Source organism: Hemitrygon akajei, chromosome 3 (genome assembly GCF_048418815.1).
Source record: "Hemitrygon akajei chromosome 3, sHemAka1.3, whole genome shotgun sequence".
NCBI classification, from domain to species: Eukaryota; Metazoa; Chordata; class Chondrichthyes; order Myliobatiformes; family Dasyatidae; genus Hemitrygon; species Hemitrygon akajei.
In genome coordinates this window covers 79207249-79232264 of record NC_133126.1, presented here as the reverse complement: position 1 = coordinate 79232264, position 25016 = coordinate 79207249, and the positions used below count along the sequence as shown (strand labels likewise).

General features: G+C 41.0%; 1 protein-coding gene across 1 annotated transcript in view; it reads right to left on the bottom strand.

The window, feature by feature from the left end:
* Window positions 1–21185, bottom strand: part of churc1 (churchill domain containing 1) — a 28930-nt gene extending 7745 nt beyond the window's left edge. The window contains exons 1-3 of the mRNA XM_073040206.1: window positions 21076–21185; window positions 7712–7847; window positions 6236–6306 (exon numbers count right to left, since the gene is read on the bottom strand). Coding sequence (XP_072896307.1) covers window positions 6236–6306; window positions 7712–7847; window positions 21076–21174 — 306 coding nt within the window. The 5' untranslated portion in view covers window positions 21175–21185. The remainder of the gene's footprint in view (window positions 1–6235; window positions 6307–7711; window positions 7848–21075) is intronic.
* Between the last annotated feature and the right edge of the window lie 3831 nt (window positions 21186–25016).

Below are 25016 nucleotides of genomic sequence, written 5' to 3'. Positions count from 1 at the left end.
TCCAGTTTCAGCACACCCTTTCTACGCAAAGGGGCCAAAAACTGTATACAGTACTCCAAGTGAGGCTTTACCAGAACTTTATAAAGTCTCAGCATTACATCCTTACTTTTATATTCTAGTCCTCTTGAAATGAATGCTAGCATCGCATTTGCCTTCCTCACTACAGATTCAACCTGCAAACTAACCATAGAACATTACAGCACAGTACAGGCCTTCAGCCCTCCATGTTATGCTGACCCATATTATCCTTTTTTTTAAAAAGTACTAAACCTACACTACCCCATAACCCTCCATTTTTCCTTCATCCATGTGCCTGTCCAAGAGGCTCTTAAATACCCCTAATGTTTTAGCCTCCACCACCATCCCTGGCAAGTCATTCCAGGCACTCACAACCCTCTGTGTAAAAAACTTATCCCTGATATCTCCCCTAAACTTCCCTCCCTTAATTTTGTACATATGCCCTCTGGTGTTTGCTATTGGTGCCCTGGAAAACAGGTACTGACTATCCACCATATCTATGCCTCTAACCTTTAGGGAAACCTGTACAAGGACTCCTAAATCCCTTTGTGTCTCAGATGTTTGTATTTTCTCTCCATTTAAAAAATATTCAACCCTTTCATTTCTTCCACCAAAGTGCATGACCATACACTTCCAAATACTGTATTCCATCTCCCACTTTTTTGCCCATTATCCTAATCTGTCTAAATTCTTCTGTAACCTCCCTATTTTCTCAAACTACTTACCCCTCCACATATCTTCATATCGTCTACAAACTTTGCAACAACGTCATCAATTTCATCATCCAAATCATTGACATACAAAGTAAAAAGAAGCAGTCCCAACACAGACCCCTGTGGAACACAACTAGTCACCGGCAGCCAACCAGAAAAGGTTCCCTTTATTCCCAATCTTTGTTGCTTGCCAATCAGCCACTGCTTTATCCATGCTAGAATCTTTCTTGTAAAACCATGAGCTCGGAGCTTGTTAAGCAGCTTGTCAAAGGCCTTCTGAAAATCCAAGAACACAACATCAACCAATTCTCCTTTGTCTATCCTGCTTGTTATTTCTTCAAAGAATTCCAACAGGTACGTCAGGCAAGATTTTCTCTTGATGAAACCATGTTGACTATGATCTATCTTACCATGTGCCTCCAAGTACCCTGAGACCTCATCCTTAATAATTGACTCCAACATCTTCCCAACCACTGAGGTCAGACTAACAGGCCTACAGTTTTCTTTCTTCTGCCTCTCTCCCTTCTTGAAGAGTGGAGTGACATTTGCAGTTCTCCAGTCTTCTGGAACCATTCCAGAATCTAGTGATTATTGAAAGATCATTACTAATGTCTCCACAGTCTCTCAGCCACCTCTTTCAGAACCCTGGCATGTACACCATCTGGACCTGGTGACATATCTACCTTCAGAACTTTCAGTTCCCAAAAACCCTCTCTCTACTTATGGTAACTTCACTCACTTCATTACCGCTGACACCTGGAAATTTCACCATACTGCCAGTGTCTTCCATAGTGAAGACAGATGCAAAATACTTATTCAGTCCAGCTGCCATTTCATTGTCCCCATTACTACCTCTCCAGCACTGTTTTCCAGTGGTCTGATATCCACTCTTGCCTCTCTTTTAAACTTTATGAATCTGAAGAAACTTTCATATACTTTTTAATATTACTGGCTAATTACTTTCGTATCCCATCTTTACCTTCTTAATGACTTTTTTAGTTGCCTTCTGTTGGTATTTAGAAGCTTCCCAATCCCCTAACTTTCCACTAATTTTTGCTCTATTATAGATGCAAAAGTTTGGGCACCCCGGTCAAAATTTCTGTTACTGTGAATAGCTAAGTGAGTAAAAGATGACCTGATTTCCAAAAGGCATGAAATTAAAGATGACAAATTTCTTTAATATTTTAAGCAAGATTACTTTTTTTATTTCAAACTTTTACAGTTTCAAAATAACAAAATAGGAAAAGGGCACGAAGCAAAGGTTTAGGCACCCTGCATGGTCAGTACTTAGTAACACCCCCTTTGACAAGTATCACAGCTTGTAAGTGCTTTCTGTAGCCAGCTAAGAGTCTTTCAATTCCTGTTTGGGGGATTTTTGCCCAATCTTGCCTGCAAAAGGCTTCTAGTTCTGTGAGATTCTTGGGCCGTCTTGCATGCACTGCTTTATTGAGGTCTAGCCACAGATTTTCCATGATGTTTAGGTCGGGGAACTGTGACAGCCATGGCAAAACCTTCAGCTTGTGCCTCTTGAGGTAGTCCATTGTGGATTTTGAGGTGTGTTTAGGATCATTATCCTGATGTAGAAGTTATCCTCTTTACATCTCCAGCTTTGTTACAGACGGTGTGATGTTTGCTTCCAGAATTTGCTGGTATTTAATTGAATTCATTGTTCCCTCTACCAGTGAAATGTTCCCCGTGCCACTGGCTGCAACACAAGCCCAAAGCATGATCAATCCACCCCCTTTGCCTTTGCTCATTGCAGCCAAAAAGTTCTATTTTAACTTCATCAGTCCACAGGACTTGTTTCCAAAATGCATCAGGCTTGTTTAGATGTTCCTTTGCAAACTTCTGACGCTGAATTTTGTGGTGAGGATGCAGGAAAGGTTTTCTTCCGATGACTCTTCCATGAAGGCTATGTTTATGCAGGTGTTACTGCACAGTAGAACAGTGCACCACCACTCCAGAGTCACCTACATCTTCCTGAAGGTCTTTTGCAGTCAAATGGGGGTTTTGATTTGCCTTTCTAGCAATCCTACAAGCAGTGCTCTCAGAAAGTTGTCTCAGTCTTCCAGACCGCAACTTGACCTCCTTTGTTCCTGTTAACTGCCATTTCTTAATTACATTACGAACTGAGGAAATGGTTACCTGAAAACGCTTCGCTATCTTCTTATAGCCTTGTCCTGCTTTGTGGGCATCATTTATTTTAATTTTCAGAGTGCTAGGCAGTTACTTAGAGAAGCCCATGGCTGCTAATTGTTGGGACAAGGTTTGAGGAGTCAGGGTACTTATAAAGCTTTGAAATTTGCATCACCTGGCCTTTCCTAACAATGATTGTGGACAAGCCATAGCCCTAACAAGCTAATTAAGGTCTGAGACCTTGGTAAACGTTATCTGAGAGCTCAAATCTCTTGGGGTGCCCAAACTTTTGCATGGTGCTCCTTTCCTTTTTTTCACTCTAAAATTGTACAAAAATGTTGAAAAGAATGTTTCATCTTTAACTTTATGACTTTTGGAGATCAGTTCATCTTCTACTCACTTAACTATTCACAGAAACAGAAATTTTGTCCAGTGGTACCCAAACTTTTGCATGCCACTATATGCCCTCTTTTTGGCTTTTATGTTGGCTTTTTTGTCTCTTCTTGCCTTTAGATTATTTCTTCCTGTTTGGGATGTATATATCATGTGCCTTTCAAATTGCTTTCAGGAATTCCAGCCATTCTGCTCTGCCATCACCCCTGCCACTGTTCTTTTCCAGTCAATTCTGGCCAACTCCTCCCTCATGCATCTGGTAATTCCCTCTTCTCCACTGTAATACTGATACTGTACATCTGACTTTAGCTTCTCCTTCTCAATTTTCAGGATGAATTCAATCATATTGTGATTACTTTCCCTTAAGGGTTGTTTTACCTTAAACTCTCTAATCAATTCTGGTTCGTTGCACAACACCCAATCCAAAATAGCTGATCCTCTAGTGCGCTCAACCACAAGCTGCTCTAAAAAGCCATCTCATTGACACTCTAGAAAATCCCTCTTGGAATACTGCACCAATCTAATTTTCCCAATCTACCTGCATATTGAAATCCCCCATGACTATTCTATTTGGCATGCATTTTCTATCTCCCGTTGTAACTTGTAGACCACATCCTTACTATTGTTTGGGGGTCTGTATATATAAACTTCCAACAGGGTCTTTTTACCCTTGCAGTTCCTTAGCTCTATCCACAATGATTCGACACCTTCCAACCCTATGTCACCTCTTTCTAATGATTTAATTTCATTTTTTATCAACAGAGCCATGCCACCCCCTCTGCCTATCCTTTCAATATAATGTGTATCCTTGGACATTAAGCTCCCAGCTACAATCTTCTTTCAGCCATGATTCAGTGATGCCTACAACATCGTACATGCCAATCTGTAACTATGCTACAAGTTCATCGACTTTATTCCATATACTGTATAGCGCACATTCAAATATAACACCTTTAGTCCTGTATTAATCTTTTGATTTTGTCCGCCTTTTATGTTGCAACTCATCCTGTTGACTGCAATTTTGCCTATTATCAGCTTTTCCTTGCTAGAGATCTCATTACACATTGCTTCTGTTGTAAACCAACTATCTCAGCCTCAGTACTATCACTCCAGTTCCCATACCTCTGCCAAATTAGTTTAAATACACCCAAACAACTCTACCCAACCTGCCCCAAAGGATATTGGACCCACTTGGGTTCAGGTGTAACCCATCTCTTTTGTACATATCTTACCTTCCCCAGAAGAAAGCCCAATGATCCATAAATCTGAAACCCTGCCCCCTGCACCAGTTCCTCAGCCACATTCTGTAAAAACTCAGTGCTACAGAAACTCCAAAGACCTCATCCCTGGGAGAGGAAGGATCTTTGATGGGCTGCACCTTGAAAGACTGGCCCAGGACAGAGAACTCTAGCAAGCTGCTGTCAGTGGCCCATGCCCCAGCAGTTGGGGGGGGGGGGGGGGGGGGAGGAGGAGGAGGAAAATGTTGGTCTATATTGCTTGAATGATTAAAGTTAAGAGAAGGGAGCTTATCTTGCCACTGTACAGGGTACTGGTGAGGCCGCCACTGGAGTACTGTGTGCAATTCTGGTTTTCTTACTTGATGAAAGATACTAGCTTTGTAGGCAGCACAGAGAAGGTTCACTGGAGATGAGGGGGTTAGCATATGAGGAGACACTGAGTCACCTGGGACTATAATTGCTCAAATTCATATGACTGAGAGAGGATCCTAAAATTATGAAAGGGATAGAAAAGATGGAGGCAGTAATGTTGGTTCCATTAGTAGATGAGACTAGAATTATGGACATAGCCTCAAGATTCCGGGGAACAGGTTTAAGATGGAGATGAAGGGGAACAGCTTTTTCCAGAGAGCAGTGAATCTGCAGAATTCTCTTCCCAGGGAAGCAGTAGAAACTACCTCATTAAATATATTTAGAACATAGTTAGCTAGGTTTTGTTTAGCAGAGTAATTAACGATTATGTGGAAAAGGCAACATAGCTGGAGCTGAGTTCACAGCCATATCAGCCATGACCTCATTGAATATGGAACAGGTTCAATAGGCCAGATACAATAGACAGTAGGTGCAGGAGCAGGCCATTCGGCCCTTCAAGCCAGCCCCGCCATTCACTGTGATCATGGCTGATCATACACAATCAGTACCTTGTTCCTGCCCTCTCCCCATATCCCTTGACCCTGCTATCTATAAGAGCTCTATCTAACTTTCTCAGATGGCTGACTCCTGCTCCTATTTCTTGGGTTCTTGTGTAAAAACCATGCTCACTATCCCTAATAAGCCTTTATCTTTCCAAATACAAATAAAACCTGTCACTCAGAATCCCTAGCAATATCTTTCCCACCCCATGGTGAATGGCTCACCAGTCTGAAGTTCCTGGTTTATTTCTGCTGCCCTTCTTAAATAAAGGAACAATATTAGCCAACCTCCTCTTCACGTACCTCACCTGTGGCTAACAAAGACACAAAAATCTCTGCCAACCCCTTTGATCCTTCATTTAATATCCTCATGTACATTTGACCAGGCTCTGTGATTTATCGACTTTTATGGGTTTCAAGACCTCCATCACTACCTCCTTTGTCATGTCAATATGCTCCAGGATATCACTGTGCCTTCCCCTGAACTCACTGACACCCATGTCCTTCTTCACAGTTAATATTCATTTAAGATCTTGCCCATTTCCCTTGGCTCCACACACAAATTACCACACTGACCTTTACGGAACATCCTTTCTCTCTAATCACCCTTTCGCTTTTAATAAACATAATCTTTTAGGATTATTGCTAATCTTAACTATAAGGGATATCTCACAGTCCCTTTATGTCCTCCTAATTTCCTACTATCACTGATATAGATTCAGAATGACCTATCACATTTTCTGCAAACAAAACTACAATGGGTATGCTATTATTAAAAAATTGTGTTATTATTTACAATGTTTAATGAACAGGGACTAGTTCTTACCTGGTACTCATCAACAACAGTAAACGTGTATTCATGTCTTGCTATAATATGGTGGCAATTCTGACATACGTCTGAAAGAACACAAATGATGCAAACGGAGGTTGTTCAGCAGTGCAGTTAAGGATGATATATAATAAAGGCCTCTATATGCATTATTTAATTATATATAAATAACTTACTAAATAGATAAATAAATAACTGTATAATAAGGGCCTCTATATGCATCAGTAAATTACAAAGGCAAATCATAAACAATTGTTTTATATCTAAGGATCAAATTAGTGCCTTGGAATCTCTCTGGTTACTTGCTGAGAACATCACAATAATTTTACTATTTTGAGTTTTCTTTTTGCAGGTGATGATATATTAAACACTTTCAGTAAGTACAAATAATACAGATCACCTATTAAAGAACTGTTAATAGCCACTGAAGAATATAATGGTTTTCACGGAGTGTCAATCAAAAATAATTACAGGAAAATGTTAATTTATTTCACAATTTCTAGATCAATATTTTTCTCTCCAATGTCGCTTCAAGCTGTAAAAAGAAATCTGCAATGAAAAATCGAAGTTTATGTCATTCAGCTAATTCTGGGATCTTCAATAAGACACCAATGCTAATTCAACAAAAGCTTAAAACAGGTTACTATCTCAATTCAAACAGGTGGAATCTCGAACAGCTACATCAGCATTCCTTTACATTCTATTATTTCAGTGCTCTGGATCTATAAATTCCATTTTGTAAATCCAGACAAATGTATATAATGCATTCAATACAGCAAATTCTCGCTTATCCTGTATTCATTCATCTGGAATACTCATGCAACCTGAGCTTAGCAGAGAATTTTATTTCAAGCATTCTGCAAAAGGAGTGTGAAAAGATGCTTTCAGTTTATTTTCATTTACACATTTGGGTGTACAGTTACAGCATGTTCAGCAGCAATACTCTCTGAGGATTTGGCCCTTCATGTAATAGTAAGTACCAGTCATCCACTTACTTTCATTGCATTTTATATTTATATTGTTTCACAAAAAATATAGAATTGCAGTGTAAAATATTATTTAAAAGGATAAGTAAATGATGTACAGCACTTTTAAGGTTGATGCATGGCATACTAGTGTAATGGTCCACCAGAATTTCTTCGAGTAATTCTCATGCGATCAGTATTGCAACCCCCACTCCCCACTGATTGCTGAGAGTACATTGTAATAGCAAGAATTTAACAAGAGTACACTGGATACTAAAGTTCCCATACTAAAGTTCCCAAGTAAAGATTGCAAACATTTTTCTCCACCCTCTTTAATTCTTCTTCATAAAAGGAAAATTTAAGGGAAACCTGTTTCTAGTGTTATTGCATAAGAATTGCACTTTTTAAGCATAACGCTCAAATACTTTTGGCCACTTTTGTGTATCTTTTTCAATGTTTGAAAATTTAACTTCAACTTGAACTGAAGATTTACAAGCCAGTAACTTACGGTCATATGTAACAATTTCTTCTCCGTCATCATCATCCTGGGTTCTATTAGTAATCAGCACAAAGTCTCTTTTGCTGCACTTAGCACAACCCACATAATTCAGTAGATAGGAGCCATTCTCTAAGCATGTGTTACCCTGTTTGGAAAGAAAACAGAGTGAGCTTACAGAAGGACCTTTTATAAGTTTAACTGTTGTCTCATTATAAATATCTTTGCTACATGCAGCTCTCCATCGGAAAAACTATACAGAACACTGTCACTCCATTCCACTAACAGCTACTAAGAAGGTGAAACAAAGGAGATAACAATTTTGTTAAGCTTACAAGCCTACAAGTCTGAGACAGCAAGTCAAGGATTCAGGTTAAGGAAGAGAACTCATATAAGCCCATTGCTTGAATGAAGAACTTCCACAGCAATGTCATTGTTATTGGTACGGACTCAAAGGAGAAAATAACATGGCTAAAACTAACAAAAATAAATATACTTAATTCTGTCACAATTCCAAAGTGGATGCAGGGTAACACATTTATCAGTTTAACAAATGCAAACCACTGAAAGCAGAAAGTTGATAAAAACAAAGTAACAGAGATTCTTGGATTCCAATTAGATTATGAATCAACAGTTAAACTGCATTCCCACTTTTATGAGGCTTATCTAGACCTTGGAGAGGGTGCGCAGGAAATTTATTAGGAGATGAGGGATTCCAGTTAAGTGAAGACCCCAGAAAAGACTGAGAGGTTCTGCTTTCCAGCATAAGAAGAGCAGAATCACCAAACATTTTCAGAATAATAATGGTTTTGTGAGGGTAGGCAGGAAGTAAAACGATTTCCATTGGTATGAAAAGTAGAAGGTAGGCAAATGAACCAGAGGTATGATGTGAGCTTAAAAAAACTTTATTTTTACAAAGTAGAATGCCCTGCCTAAGTGATGAAGTATTTAATACGGAATTAAACAAATGACGCCCACGGGGAAATAGCAGGGGACTGGGACTAATTGAAAAGCTGCCATGAAGACCAGTTAGATTTTGACAAGTGATTGGCCATACACTTGTCATGGATGAGAGTGAAGGTGATAAAGTGGATCACTAGGTACAGTGCTGGGGAGTAAAACCTGATGCATTTGAAGCGAACACCAGACTGTGGTTGATCCTCTGTTTAAAAAAAAAGATTTAATTTGCAGCCACCAGTTGTTTTGTATGCAGTGTTGCACATGAACAACCAGGTTCAATTTAATTGCTTTCATAAAAATTCAGGATGATTTGTTGGGAGGGGAATAAGCTGATACAGAACTAGTCTTCGAAAGGCAATTGTAAAATGATGTGGGGAGGGGGACAGATTGAGAGATGAGGTTAGGAAATAATTTGAAAATTAGTGTACAAGTTCCCATCCAAAATTCCAGCAGCAAACACAGAAATCTCAGCTAGCATACGGTGAACAGAGTTGTAATGAAGATTTCGGCCTCTACCACCTCTTCAGGCAGTTAGATCCAGATCCCAGGTACCCTGTGTGATAAAACCCTTTCCTCACTTTCTTCTAATCTTTTACTCAGACACCTTAAAGGATTCACGAGGAAATCTGCAGAAGCTGGAAATTCAAGCAACACACACAAAATGCTGCCTGGCCTGCTGTGTTTCACCAGCATTTTGTGTGTGTTACCTTAAAGGATTGGCTGATGGGTTTTAACTCCCTGCTAAAGGAAGTTGATCTATTTATTCAATTCTATCAATGTCCTAAAAAATCTTAACACCATCCTCTCCAGCACAATATGATGACCATAAGTACAAACAATATTCTAGCTAAGCTAGTCTTGCTTATAATTCTACCACAACCTGTCTGCTCATATATTCTATAGCTCAACTAGTAAAGAATCCCTCTGGTGTTTACTTCAGCGCCTTATCAACTACCCTGTTTTATTTAAGCAGTTGTGGACATAGAATCTCTTTCCTCTACCGCACCACTCAATTTCCTACGTATTGTACATTTCCTTGTTTTATTGCACCCTCTCAAATGATGTACCTGACATTTCACTGGAAAGAATTCCATTTGCCTTTTTTTTTGGCTCAATTAACCATGCCATCTATAAAGCTGTGTTCCTCACTGTCAAGTACATGGTCAGAACTTTTGGAGAGAGAGAGAGGATGGATTGACAGTGTATATAATCTACAATTTACTGCTCTGGGCGGAGGTGAATCCAGGATCTATTTGTGTCAATTGCAATCTGTCATTTTACAATTTTCCCCATCTACAACTGTCAAAAGTTTCCTTGATTACCTAAAACAAAATGGCTTTTACTGTCATCTTTGCTTTGCCATTTTCTCCACTTGGTTTGTAAATGCACTCAAGATGGCCTTGCAGCAATGACATAACATTATTTGACACATCACTGTTTCCAATTTGTCACCTGCTGTTACCTTGACTATGCCATCCACAAATGTGGTATCAAATTCTATGCGCACACAGCACTTTTACTTTATTTTTGATGGATGCACAGGTAAAAGTAAATTTACCCTACAGTTGTTAAAATTGCTTTCCAGTAGCAGCAGGTTTAAACACAAAGAAAGTTATAACTTAGACTGATTATGTGACACAACTAGATGGTTCAAGTGTCACTGAAAATGACAAAGAGAGATTCAAAAAGCAATGATGCTTCATGCTATCATTTACAATGGATGTTAGGCTTCTCCTTTTATGCAGGAGTGTTCATTTCCATTCTGATGACTGTAACTCAACATTGGGCAACACTAACAGCCTAAGAGAGAGCTAGCATCTGAGAAATCAATCTTTGTTGTCCTTGACATTTTCTCACACAGGCCATAAACTCCATTCTACCCTCCCACTATATCCAAACAGTTAAGGTACATGAAGGAATCGTCTAGCATCATAAAATTTGGAAAAGTTTCTTATATGGTCAGCCTAGGTGCCATTCAAACTGGAAAGGATGATGGGAAATTGGGCTAATGGTGAAGACAGCTTGAAGTCATGTTAAGAGAAATAAAGCATTAATTAGGTTTAGGAAGTGTTTAGACTGTAAGGCATAGCAAGCTGGAGGAGCAGAGACAAATAGCAATTGAATGCAGGCGAAGTGTAGGAGAGCTGATCATCAGGTAAGTGGAGTCATGACATAAACACAAGGTCCTACAGTACAGCACCCAAGAGCAGAGAGAACAGAGAAAGTGGCTATCAAGCAAATGGCGGACAAGTCCCAGCTCTCAGGAAATGAAAGGCAACTTCCACAGAGAAAATTGCCATTGAAATACTGTGAACTTGTAAAATCTGCACATAACTATTGCAACATAATACTATAAATTGCTGGAAGTTTTTGAGTCAGTAGAGCATAGTTGAGCTCTCCGGGTGTTGATTTTGCTCAACACTTTTGATTTAGTTATTTGAAATTACTTTGTGGAAATTCGTTAAATGTAATCTCAGAGTTTGTCTTTTAAAATGCAAATAAGTAGCCAGGATTCTTGTCTCCTGGAATGTAAGTGTTCAAACTCAAATTCAAGTTTATTGTCAATTAACTGAGACAATCTGGACCAAGGTGCACAACACAGTACACATAACTCAAACACGTAACACATAAAGTAATATTACCACAAATAAATTATCAAATAATAGGGTGTACATAAAATACATGTTAAAAAGTAAGCAGTATAATGCTATTGATGCTTCATACATGATGAGACCTGGGTGGAGGCAGGGAGTTCAGTTGTCTTACGGCCTGGGTTAGAAGCTGTACTACGGAAGCCCTTGCTTAATGGTTGGGTGGGGGAGGTCAAAGGAATTGTTGGACAGATGGGAGGGATCATTGACAATGCTAAGAGTCCTGCATACACAGCCTTCCTGATAAATAAAATGCAATGCGTTTGGAGTTGAGCGTTTGGTGAAATGCACGTGAGAGTCCACAGACTGTTTTTCAAGTTCACTGTGTTGGGCTCCACCTTGCAAAGAGGAGGTGATGGAAGAATTCTGGAGGTACTTCTAATGAAGAAGTGAACAGGGAAGGGTTAAGAAAGATTTACTGGACACTGTATTGGATGGTGTTGGAACAAGATTGGATACAAGTCACGCCACTGATATTGAAACAATAGGAATGAAACTAGACTATTGGATCATGGAAAACAATGTGCACATGTAACATCAATGGAATTGGTTTATTGGGAGGATGAAAAATTTTACCAAACTACCAACAGTGTAATAATGCCATGATTCACAAATGAACTCAGTCTATTGACTTATCAGGAACAAAATGGGAACTCTTTCTTGTTAAACTTAACATCAACTTTGAGGGTAAAGTAGAATGACACAGAAGATCACATGAGGTAACTGAAGCATTGAGTGAAATCGCTAGGCTTCAGGAACAACTTTCTCTCCTCTGCTATCAGATTTCTGAATGGACAGTAATCCCATGAACACTACCTCAGTACTTGTCCACTTGTGTTTTTTACTTATTTAATTTTATATTTTACATATACTTACTGTGATTTAGTTTTTACTCTTTTGTATTGCAATGTATTACTGCAGAACAACAAATTCCACAACATATGCCAGTGATATTAAACCTGATTCTGCCTCTGAGTCATTGAGTAATTGTATTTTTTGTAATGGGGGCATTTGCATTGAAGATTGTTGTTCTGTATAAAGATCTTTTTAAAGTGACCTCTACAAGATTAAATGTTTCATGATCAAAAGGGGAGATATTGTGATAATATGGCAGTATTTAGCACATCCACACATCCAAGTATGGTTTAGTTTGTTAATAATATTCATTAATTTTTAAAATCAGGTACTGAGAAAGCTGAAATATATTGCCTAATCAATGAATGAACATTGTAATGACTATGTGAGAGAAAACCATTGGAGTCAAAGGTGCTGAATTGAACAAAGGGACTGAGAGGGTAAAAGAACATTTCATGTACAATGACCTAAGGAATGGATTGGAAAGATAACATTGCTTGAAGGAACAAATATGTATTAATTACTTTACTCACTTTACACTTATGATTGTGAGGCTAAGCACAGCTCCAATGCAATAGTTAAGTTGGTAGAATCAAAGGTGGTGACAAATTCTACAGACTGTATCACCGTCTGGTATGGGGTGAGGGGGGGCCTACTGCACAGGGTCAAGGTAAACTGCAGAGAGTGGTAAAATTAGTCAGCTCCATCATGGGTACTAGCCTCTGTAGTATCCAAGGCATCTTCAAGGAGTAATGCTTCAGGAAGGTGGTGTCATCATTAAGAACCCCCACCACCTAGGATATGCCCTCTTCTCATTGTTACCATCAGAAAGGACGTACAGAAGCCTGAAGGCACTCACTCAGTGATTCAAGAAGAACTTCTTCCCCTCTGCCATCCGATTTCTAAATGGACATTGAACCCATGAACACTACCTCACTACTTTTTAAAAAATTTAACTACTTAATATACATATATACTTACTGTAATTCAGGTTTTTCCATATTTATCATGTATTGTAATGTACTGCTGCCACAAAGTTAACAAACTTCATGATATATGCTGGTGAAGTTAAACCTGATTCTGAAATTAGCATATAGGAGGGGGATCAAAAATCTGGCTGAGTGGCGCCATAACAATAACCTCTCACTCAATGTCAGCAAACCAAAGAAATGATTATTGACTACAGGAGGAGGAAACAGAGGGACAATGAGCCAGTCCTCATTGGGCGATCAGCAGTGGAGAGGGTCAGCAACTTTAAATTCCTTGGTGTTATCACTTCAGAGGATCTGTCCTGGGTCCAGCATGTAAGTACCATTACAAGGAAAGCATGACAGCACCTCTGCTTCATTGAAAGCTTTCAAAGATTTGGCATGTTATCTAAAACTTTAACAAGCTTCTATAGATGTGTGGTACAGAGTATATTTATTGGTTGCATTATGGCTTGATAGGGAAACACCATCGCTCTCGAACAAAAATGCCTACAAAAAGCAGTGGATACAGTCTAGTCCATCCATCATGGGTAAAGCCCTCCCCACCATTGAGCACATCTACTTGGAGCGCTGTCACAAGAAAGCAGGGACCCCCACCATCTAGGCCATACTCTCTTCTTGCTGCTGCCATTAGGAAGGAGGTACAGGAGCTTCAGAACCCACACCATCAGGTTCAAGAACAGTTATTATCCCTGAAATACAAGACTTGTGATCCAAAGGGGTTAACTTCACTCACCCCAACACTGAAATGTTCCCACAACCTATGGACCCACTTTCAAGGACTCTTTATCTCATGTTCTCAATAGTTATTGCTTATTGATTGATTGATTGATTTAGTATTTAAATAGTTTGTTGTCTTTTACACATTAGTTGTTTTTTCATCTTGTGTGTGGTCTTTCACTGCATCTTTTGTGTTTCTTTGTATTTACTGTGAATGCCCACAAGACAATGAATCTCATGGTTATATATAATGATGTATATGTACTTAGATAATAAATTTACTTTGAACTTTGAGATATGAAGAATAGGTATGAAGCTGAGTTGCCATGCAAATTGGGAAAGAACGATGGGGAACAGGCCCAATATTGAAGGTAGTTTAAAAGAGCTTGAGAAGAGTTTAAACTGTACGACATAGCTAGCAGGAGCACAGATAAAACAAAATGCACTTGGAAAGCAGGCTGCACAGGAGAACTGATAAGATAAGCAGAGTCACAACAGAAAGACACCACTATAAATGGAAAAGGGGGGGGGGGGGGAAGTGGCTGTGTGGCAAATAAAGGTGAAGTCTCAATTGTTGAGAATCTCGCCACTGTCGAGAGAGTTTTGTGTGGTGTCCCAATCTGAACCAACAAAAAGGCAACTGGGTTCCAATTGAAAACCAAATTAAGGGAATCAGAATGAGAATTGTCACTTCCTTGTGCTGTGAAATCTGTTTTTTTTTCTCCACAGTACAGTGCAAGACAAAATTACTTCAACTTTAAAAACATAAATAGTGCAAAAGACAAATAACAAGGCAGTGCCCATGGACGTTATGGTGGAGGAGGGGAAGACACTGCTTCTGAAACATGAGTATGGGTCTTCAGGCTCCTGTACCTCCTCCCTGATGGTAGCAACATGAAAAAGGCATGTCCTGCATGGTGAGGGTCTTTAATGACGGGGATGCTGCCTTCTTTAGCACTGCATTTGAAGACATTTTTAATAGTGGAGAGATTTGTGCTCATGATGAAACCATCTGAGTCTACAAGCCTCTGCAGCCTCTTTCAATTCTACAAAACGGAGTCTCCATATTAGGTTGTGATCAACCAGTCTTTGGTGGCATATCAAATCTGTTCAAACTGCTAATGAAATATAGCTGCTGGTGTGCCTTCTTAGTGATTTTATCAACATGTTGGCACAGGATAGATCCTCTGAGATGTTGGCACTCCAGAACTTGAAGCTTCTGATCATTTCGACTGCTGAGGATTGCTGTGTGCCCTCTGAACTTCCCCTTTCTGAAATCCACAATCAGTTCTTTGGTCTTGTAGCTGTACAGTGCAAAATTGTCACTGAGGTGCAGGCCAAACACACATATTCCTCCATCGGTATGGCAATAGACAACCTGGGTGACACTTCATATTCATTTCTGCCAGCTGCAAGCTGGTGACACCAGTAGTGTTCTCAAAATGTTCTTGAGCACATAGATTCAAAAAGAAGTACATATCAGACATTCTGGTACTGGGAAAGTTCATCTGCACTGAACATCCATGAGCTGGTGAACTTCTGGGTTGAGCTGGTACAGGTGTAGCAGACTCCGGTCTGACTGTGTACGTTGTTTGGGAGTGTGTGAGATTAAGTGAGTGTGAGTGTGAGAAAGACACTTAGTTGGTTTGGCCTGTAACATTCTTTTATCCTATTTTAAATTTTGGTCGTGGCTGCTTATATAACTTGTGTTTGGTTGCCTTACAGGGGCCACAAAGGAATTTTTTTCTGGCTTATCCCTTATTCTGGGCGGCTGGTTTTCTTGCCTTTGCAGAAGCAGTTCGCTAACACTAGCAGGAACAGAGGCGCTTAGCGTGTTGTTCAAAGAAAAAAGCGAACTGATAATTAGAATAGTGGCACAGTTGCTGCAAGCCCAACAAGGCGGGACTAAAAGTTGCTTCACGGTACAGTTTACCAGTGGAGAGAGCTGAGTTTACTAACTTTGGCGAGGAGGCACAGCTGAGTAGTGGGTAAAGCTTTTGTAGTGGTTGAATAAAAAGTCACCAAACTACAGCTAATTAAATAAAGTAAGGGAGATGCAGGATCAGGTGATGAGCTGTAGCTGCATGATTTGGGAGCTGGTAGACCCCATTGTGGTTCCCCATTTTGTTGGCTGCTCAAGGAACTCACGCTCAAAGTTGATAACCTGGAATCTGAGCTTCAAACGCTGTGGTACATCAGGGCGGGGGAGAGTTGCCTGGATTCTCTGTTTCAGGAGGAAGTCACACCCATTAGATTAGCTGCCTCAAATTCAGTCTGTGGTCAAAGATAAGAGGGTGTGACTGCAAGTGAGGCAGATAGTGGGATCCAGGAGGCAGTGTTGGAGGAGCCTCGGCCCTTGAGTTTGTCCAACAGGTTCTGAGATTCTTGCTCCCTGTGTGGATGAGAGTGGGAGCTGTCAGAAGGATGAGCAAATCTAACTGTGACACCATGGTTCCGGGAGCCATTCAAGAGGGGGCAGAGAAGAGAAATGTAGTGGTAATTGGGGACAGTATAGTCAGGGGGATGGACAAAGTTTTTTGTTGCAGGGATAGAGTGTCCCAAAGGCTGTGTTGCCTGCCTGGTGCCTGGGTTCAGGACATCTTACGTGACCTGCTGAGAAATTTGCAGTGGAGGGAAAAGATCCAGTTGTCGTGGTCCACGTGGGTATCAACGATGTAAGTAGAATGTGGAAAGGGGGTCTGCTGAGGGAATTTGAGCAGCTAGAGACTAAATTAAAAAGCAGAACCAAAAGAGGTGGTAATCTCTGGATTACTACCTGAGCCACTTGCAAATTGGCACAAGGTTAAGAAGATTAGAGAGGTAAATGTATGGCTCAAGGATTTATGAGGGAGAAGAGGGTCTGAATTCATGGGAAACTGGCACCAGTGTTGGGGAAAATGGGAGCTGTTCCATTGGGATGGGTTCCACCTGAACCATGATGGGACCTGGATCTTGGTGAATTGCATAACTGGGGCTGTGGACAGGGCTTTAAACGAGCGGTGGGGGGTGGGTTCAACAGATTAGAGAAGTAGGGATAAAGTAAAAGAGAGAAGTCTGGATAAAGATAAAGTAAAGGCAAAAGTTAAAAAAGAGAAAAGTAAGGGTGGAGTGCAGAAAAGTCAAGTGCATAGGAGACAAAGATTACTAGATTTTAAAGGCACGATGAATGGAAGGGCAATTTATCTGAATGCCTGTAGAGTTCATAACAAGGTCAGTGAACCTGTGGCAGAAATCAGTATAAAAGGGTATGATTTAGTGGCCATCACAGAAACATGGTTGCAATGTGGCAAGGATATCAGGTAATACGGAAGGATAGGCAGGAAGGTAAGGGAGGTGGGGTATGCCCTTAATTAAGATGAGATCAGGGCGATAGTGGAAGACAATATCAAAATCTAAGGAGCAGAATGGTGAATCCATCTGGCGAGAGATTAGGAATAGTAAAGGGGGAAAAAAAAATCACTGGTGGTTGTTGTCTACAGGCCACTGAATAATAACATTATAGTGGCACAGGCAATAAACCGAGAAATATCTGAGGCATGTAAGAATGGAACAGCAGTTAACATGGGGGACTTTAACTTGCACATAGATTGGGTGAATCAGGTTGGTTGAGGCAGTCGAGGAGGACTTCATAGAGTACTTGCATGATAGCTTTCTTGAACCGGATGTTACTGAACCTACAAGGGAACATACTATCTTGGATCTGGTCCTGTGCAATGAGACAGGTAAAATTAGCAATCTTGTAGTTAGGGATCTTCTTGTAAAGAGTGATCACAGTATGACTGAGTTTCTCATACAAATGAAAGGTGCAGTAGTTCGATTTTAAACCAGTATATTATGCCTAAACAAGGGAGATTACAATGGATAGTGGAAAGAGTTGGATTGTGTAGACTGGGAACACAGGCTATATGGTGGGACAGTTGAGGAACAGTGGAAGACTTTCAAAGAGATTTTTCATGATGTTCAACAAACGTATATTCCAGTTAAAAGCAAGGACAGTAAGGATGGGGAGAGCCAGCCTTGGATAACTAAGGAAATAAAGGAAGGCATCAAACTAAAAGCTCGTGTGTACAAAGTCGCCAAGAGTAGTGGGAAACTGGAAGATTGGGAAAACTTTATAAGTAACAAAGAACCACTAAGCGAACAATAAAGAAAGGGAAGCTAGATTATGAAAATAAACTAGCACAAAATAAAAAAACAGACAGTAAAAGTTTTTATAATTATATAAAGTGGAAAAAGGGGGCCAAAGTGAACACAGGTCCCTTGGAAGACAAGAATGGGGAATTGATATTGGGAAATGAGGAAATGGCCGTAGTTTCGAACACTGAAGAGAGATATTATGGATGTGATGGGAGGTGAGGATCTTGATACAATAGCTGTCACTAAAGAGGTAGTGCTGAGCAAACTTGTCGGTCTAAAGATAGACAAGTCCCCTGGTCCTGATGGAATGCATCCCAGGGTACTGAAAGAAATGGCAGAGGTTGTAGTTGAGGCTTTGGTGATAATTTTCCAAAATTCTCTGGACTCTGGTCAGACCCCAGATGATTGGAAGGCGGCAAATGACATGTCACTGTTCAAAAACAGATGTAGGCAAAAAGCAGTAACTATAGACCCGTTAGTTTAATATCTGTAGTTAGGAAAGTGCTTAAAGCTATCATTAAAGAAGAAATAGCGAGGCATCTATTAAGAAATGGATGCATCAGGCAGATGCAGCATTGATTCAGCAAAGGCAGGGTCCTGTTTGACAATCTTACTGGAGTTCTTTGAGGATATAACAAGCACAGTGGATAGAGCGGAACAGATAGACATTATTTAATTGGATCTCCAGAAATCTTTCGATAAGGACATAAAAGACTTATCCACAAAATAAGGATGCATAGAGTTGGGAGTGATGCATTAGCATAGATAGAGAATTGGTTAACTAATCGAAAGCAGAGAGTTGGGATACATGGGAGTTTCTCTGGTTGGCAATCAGTGGTGAGCAGAGTGCCACAGGGTTGGTGCCGTGGACTGTGCAACTGTCCACGACATACGTTAACCATCCGGAAGAGGGGACCGAGGCTATCAAGAGGCAAATGAAATGTTGGCATTCATTGCTAGAGGGATTGAATTTAAGAGCAGGGAGGTTATGCTGCAACTGTATAGGGTCCTACTGAGGCTGTATCTGGAGTACTGCATACAATTCTGGTCTCCTTACTTGATAAAAGAAAAACTGGCTTTGGAGGTGGTGCAGAGGAGATTCACCAGGTTGATTCCAGAGATGAAGGGGTTAGACTATGAGGAAAGATTGTGTCGCCTGGGACTGTACTCACTGGAATTCAGAAGGATGAGAGGAGATCGTACAGAAACATATAAAATTATGAAAGGGGTAGATAGATAGAAGCAGGAAAGTTGTTTCCACTGCTAGGTGAGACTAGAACTAGGGGTCATAGCTTCAAGATTCGGGGGGGGGGGGGGGAGTAAATTTTAGATGGAGATGAGGAGGAACTGCTTTTCCCAAAAGTGGTGAATCTGTGGAATTCTCTGCCCAATGAAGCAGTGGAGGCTACCACAGTAAATATAGTCAAGACAATGTTGGATAGATTTTTGCATGGTAGGGGAATTAAGGGTTGTGGGGAAAAGGCAGGTAGGTGGAGATGAGTCCATGGTCAGGTCAGCCAGCCATGGTCTTATTGAACAGCAGAGCAGGCCAGCCAACTCCAACTGGCCTACTCCTGCTCCTATTTCTTATGTTCTTATGAACACTACCTCTTTATTCATCTTTTGCACTATTTATTGTAACTTATAGTAATTTTTATAACTCACATTGTAATGCCGCCACAAAACAAATTTCACGTCATAAGGCACTGATAATAAATCTGACTCTGATTTATACTTGCAATTCATAGTTATGAAGTACATTAACTACTAAACCCTACTTCAACAAACACTTGAGTCATCTTCAATCCTGCCATTATAATTTGTTTCATGATCATGAAACTGGGTACCATTATAGTTGGGAAACTGACCATGATTAGCTTAATTCTCAAACTGCATACTTATAAGTTTTTCCCCACTTTCCAGCTTCATGATTTGCTGAGTGAGATTATCAATTTATCCTGAATCAAGGATGGTCTTATGCTGTGTCCACTTGATGCGAAACTCGTGACCAGGTATTTAAGATCATTCTATGCAATATACTTCCATCTTATTTCAGAGGGCATTGAGGCCAATCCTAAAGGTGGAAAGAATGCACAACTCATCAGTACTCTTAATGTCTTCAACCATCTCCACATTCAAAAAAAGAAGAATGTGCACAAATGTGCAGTGTGACTTCAGAGCACTGTCAAAAGTAATTAATTTAAAATCTCTATGATTAAACCAAAAATGATCCAAAGCTGAGTTCAATGCACTATTACTCATACTAGTTCAGGCAGGACTACTGCTATTATTAATGCCAAAACCAACCACTTTAGTCTGTGGCTGACAGAGCAGATCGTCATACTGAGCTGTGATGACACACACGACTAAACAATCTGCAGCAAAGTTGCACAATTATAGAGAGATCTGACAACCACAGAACCTTCGCCAGGTCACTGAAGTATATGAGATTGAATTTCTATTCACATTGCCCTCAGGAATCCATATAGGACAGCACATCATGCCTCTGTCACAAAGTGACAGTTCAATAAAATAGTTAACAGATGCAACAAGTGATCTGGCTGCTGACATGGTTCTGAGTCTTGGTCTAGCTAAAACAGTTATATCAAGGATCTGAATGGATAACACTAAAATAGTCTTCGCAGATGTTTCCAAATCCAAATAGTAAGTCAATGCCAATAACCTTGCATTGACAATGAGCCTGACATAAACGATTACTCGCAATTTTCAACCTGAGAGAGTTTTAAGACCTGTCAGTGAACCATGGGAAGGTTTAAAACTAAATTACCAGCTGCAACCACTCTTTTTGTCATAACATAACCTGTTCTCCATTTTTCTGAGCACGCTGGCAGTACATTAACCCCAAATTCATCATTAACATAGTAATCATCAGCGGGGGGCGGAGGCAGTCATCTCTCACTGACAATCCAGGTTCCTGTCCTGATCCCACAGACTCCACCTCAACTCTTCAGAGCAGCGCAATCCTCTCACCCGTCTCCCCACTTGGTGGGGATACTGTACTACCCCTCCCCATTTCCCCCGCGCCCCTCCCGTCGCCTCTCACCCGGTCCGGGTACTCCCTCAGCACGCAACCCACACACATCACCGGCGCTTCTCGGGCTCCGGGCGCCGCGGGCTTCCGATTTCGGAGCGACCGTCGCATGCTAGTGACCTCAATCAGGGGGCGGCCAATCGACGTCCGCACGCCGCGGGCTCCAGCCCCGCGCTGAGTGGAGTCCACTGTGGCCATCCGGAGACATCGCCCCTTCTCAGCAATCAGCTTATTTCTTTTTAAAAATCGATGAACATTTTGTTTATAATATTATACCAGGTAATTTATGACACAATGTGAGGAAATCCCTGCCCTTCAACGTACACCATTTTGCTAAGAACTTACACAGTAAATGGTAGCGCTCTGGAGATTGTTGAAGAGGAACCACGGGGTACAAATATGCACAACTCCTTAAAAGTGGAGGGAGGCTAGTAAAAAAGGTGTTAGGAACGCTTGCCTTCATTAGCCTGGAGTCTGGGTATAAGCATTTGAACATCAGATTATAATTCTACAAAGCATTGGTGAGACCGCACTTGTGCGCTTTCACCAACAATGCGCGAATTTCTGCTCACCCAGCGACAAGAACAATGCCATTAAGCTTGAAAAGGTGCAGAACAGATTGTCACAGTCTTTTCCCCAGGTTAAAGGAGTCTGGGGTAAGGGCAAAGGTGAGCAGAATCATTTGAAGTGAATGTGATGGGCAACTTTTTCCTCGGAGAGTGATGGATATTTGGAACAAGCTGCCAGAGGAAGTGGGAGAGGCGGGTACCATTACAATGTCTAAAAAAAAATCATTTGGACAAGCATATGGATAGAAAAGGAATGGACTATTTAAATACAGGCAAATGGAACTAGGTCAAGTAAGCAATTTGGACAGTATGGATGGGTTGGGTGGTAGGGCCTGCTTCCATATAATCAAATTCTCTGACTGGGCTCATCCAGAAGATTAATATACAAGGGATCCACAGTGACTTGACTGGATTCAGAACTGGTTTGTCCTTTGAAGGCAGAGGGATTTGGTTGATGACCCTTATTCTGGCTATAAGTTTGAGACATACAGTGTTCTGCATGATCCATTCTGCAACCTCTGCTGTTTGTGATAAGTATTAATGAGTTAGATAAAAATGTCATGGGTTGCAGATGGCACAAAGATTAGTGATGCTTGTGCATAATGTTTAAAATTGCCAAATGATACAGTAGGATATAGATCAACTAGATGAAAACCACGGCAGAAACCATGGCAAGTGTGAGACTTTGAGAGATAAAGTGCACAGTTACATGCAGGACCCTGAACAGCTTTAATGGACAGAGGGAACTTGGGCCCATGCCCATTGCTCCCTGAAAGTGACCACACAAGTAGAAGGGTGTTAAAGAAGGCATATGGCATGCTGCCTTTATTGGTCAAGGCACTGAGTTCAAAAGTCAGGAAGTTATGTTGCAGCTTTATGAAACTGTATAGGCCGTATCTGGAATATTGCATTCAATTCAGCATCCACCCCCCCCCCCCCCCCATTATCTAAAGAATGGAGATACTTTGGTGAGGGTACAGAAGAGGTTTACCATGGTTACAGTCCCCACCACCTTCCCTTTATTCCATGGTTCCCTGTGCTCTCATATCAGTGTCTATCATCCTTAGCCCTTTGTCTCATCCACCCATCACCTCCCAGCTTTTTGCATCATTTTCCTCTCCTCTCTTCTTCACCTGCCTACCAGACCCCTCTCACCCACCAGCTCTTGCTCCACCCCACTTCTTCAATCCTGATGAAGGATATCAATTTGAAATGCAAACTGCTTTTCTCAATTAATGCTACTTCAGCCATTGAGTTCATTCAGCTCCTGTTACCACATAGATGGTTCGTCAAGCTAGGGTCGTTTTCTCTGGAGTGGCTGAGAATGATGAAAACCTGATAGAGGTTTATAAGATTATGAGAGGCAGCTGCTATTTTTCACTCAGAGTCAAATGTCTTTTACCGGGGAGTATGTATTTAAGGTAAGAAGGGGGAAAATCAGAAATGTGCAGGGCATGTTTCTTCACAGAGAGTAGTGGGTGCCTGGAATTTGCACTGCCTGATGTAATGGGGAAGGCAGATATGATAGAGGCTTTTAAGTTGCCTGTTTTCATATGCAGTTCACTTTGTATGAACATCACCTCCTGAAAGTAAGCTGTTTTTATATCATTTCCTGCGCAGATGAATTTGGATTTCAATTTGAAGTACATGGTGGAAAGATATATTCACCTTCATCCACTCTTTAATTGCCTTTAACACGGTAATATATTTTCACAAGTAATATTCTATTAAAAACACTGAATGAAGCCTCTGTTTCAGGTGATTATTGAGATGGTGTTTAACTCACTGCATAGCTTTGTATATCCGCACTGCAAGGGCAGTAGGGTGAAGTGATAACCCTTTTCCAAAGATGTCACCCATGGACGGGAGACGCGTATGTATGCCGTACACAACAATTTCAGCTTTTGACCCAAACAACATTGGTTGCTGAGACTTGGAAGTAAGGTCAGATTGTGGATTGTCACAACACTCGAGCGAATCCACAATTAACATAGCTGCATTACGAGCCCACAACAGAGGCGAAGCAGCGTGAATAAGAGCGGCTTATGCTAAACGCGAAGTTGAGATGCAAACGGAGAAAGCTCATTGAGAGGATGTGTGTAAAGCCTATATTAAGTTCACTCAGGGAAGAGCATAAAGGTGAGGCTGCCTCAGTAAAGACAAAGGTGTATGAAGAAGCAGCTGACTTAAACAGTGATTTTTTTCTTTACTACAGCACAATACAGGCCATTCAGCCCTCCATGTTGTGCCGACCCATATAATCCTTAAAAAAAATACTAAACCCACACTACCCCATAACCCTCCATTTTTCTTTCATCCATGTGCCTGTCCAAGAGGTTCTTGAATACCCCTAATGTTTTAGCCTCCACCACCATCCCTGGCAAGTCATTCCAGGCACTCACAACTCTTTGTGTAAAAAACTTACCCCTGATATCTCCCCTAAACTTCCCTCCCTTAATTTTGTACATATGCCCTCTTGTGTTTGCTATTGATGCCCTGGGAAACAGGTACTGACTATCCACTCTATCTATGCCTCTCATAATCTTGTAGACCTCTATCAAGTTCCCTCTTATTCTTCTATGCTCCAAAGAGAAAAGTCCCAGCTCTGCTAACCTTGCTTCATATGACTTGTTCTCCAAACCAGGCAACATCCTGGTAAATCTCCTCTGCACCCTCTCCATAGTTTCCACATCCTTCCTATAATGAGGTGACCAGAATTGAACACAATTCTCTAAGTGCGGTCTCATCAGAGGTTTGTAGAGTTGCAACACGACCTCTCTACTCTTGAACTCAATTCCCCTATTAATGAAGCCTAGCATCCCATAGGCCTTCTTAACTACCCAATCAACCTGTGCAGCGACCTGGAGCGATGTATGGATTTGAACCCCAAGGTCCCTTTGTTCATCCACACTCTTAAGTAACTGACCATTAATCCTGTTCTCAGTCTTCTGGTTTGTCCTTCCAAAATGCATCACCTCACACTTGTCCGGATTGAACTCCATCTGCCATTTTTCTGCCCCACTCTGCAGCCTGTCTATATCCTCTTGTAACCTTCGACAACCTACAGCTCCACCCACAACTCCTCCAATCTTCGTGTCATCCGCAAACTTACTCACCCATCCTTCCACCTCTGCATCCAGGTCATTTATAAAAATCACAAATAGCAGGGGTCCCAGGACAGATCCCTGCAGCACTCCACTAGTCACCAACCTCCAGGCAGAATACTTTCCTTCCACAACTACCCTCTGCTTTCTTCCTTTAAGCCAATTTTTTATCCAAACAGCCAAGGTTCCAGTTATCCCATGCCTCATGACTTTCTGGATGAGTCTCTCGTGAGGGACCTTGTCAAATGCTTTGCTAAAGTCCATGTAGACCACATCCACT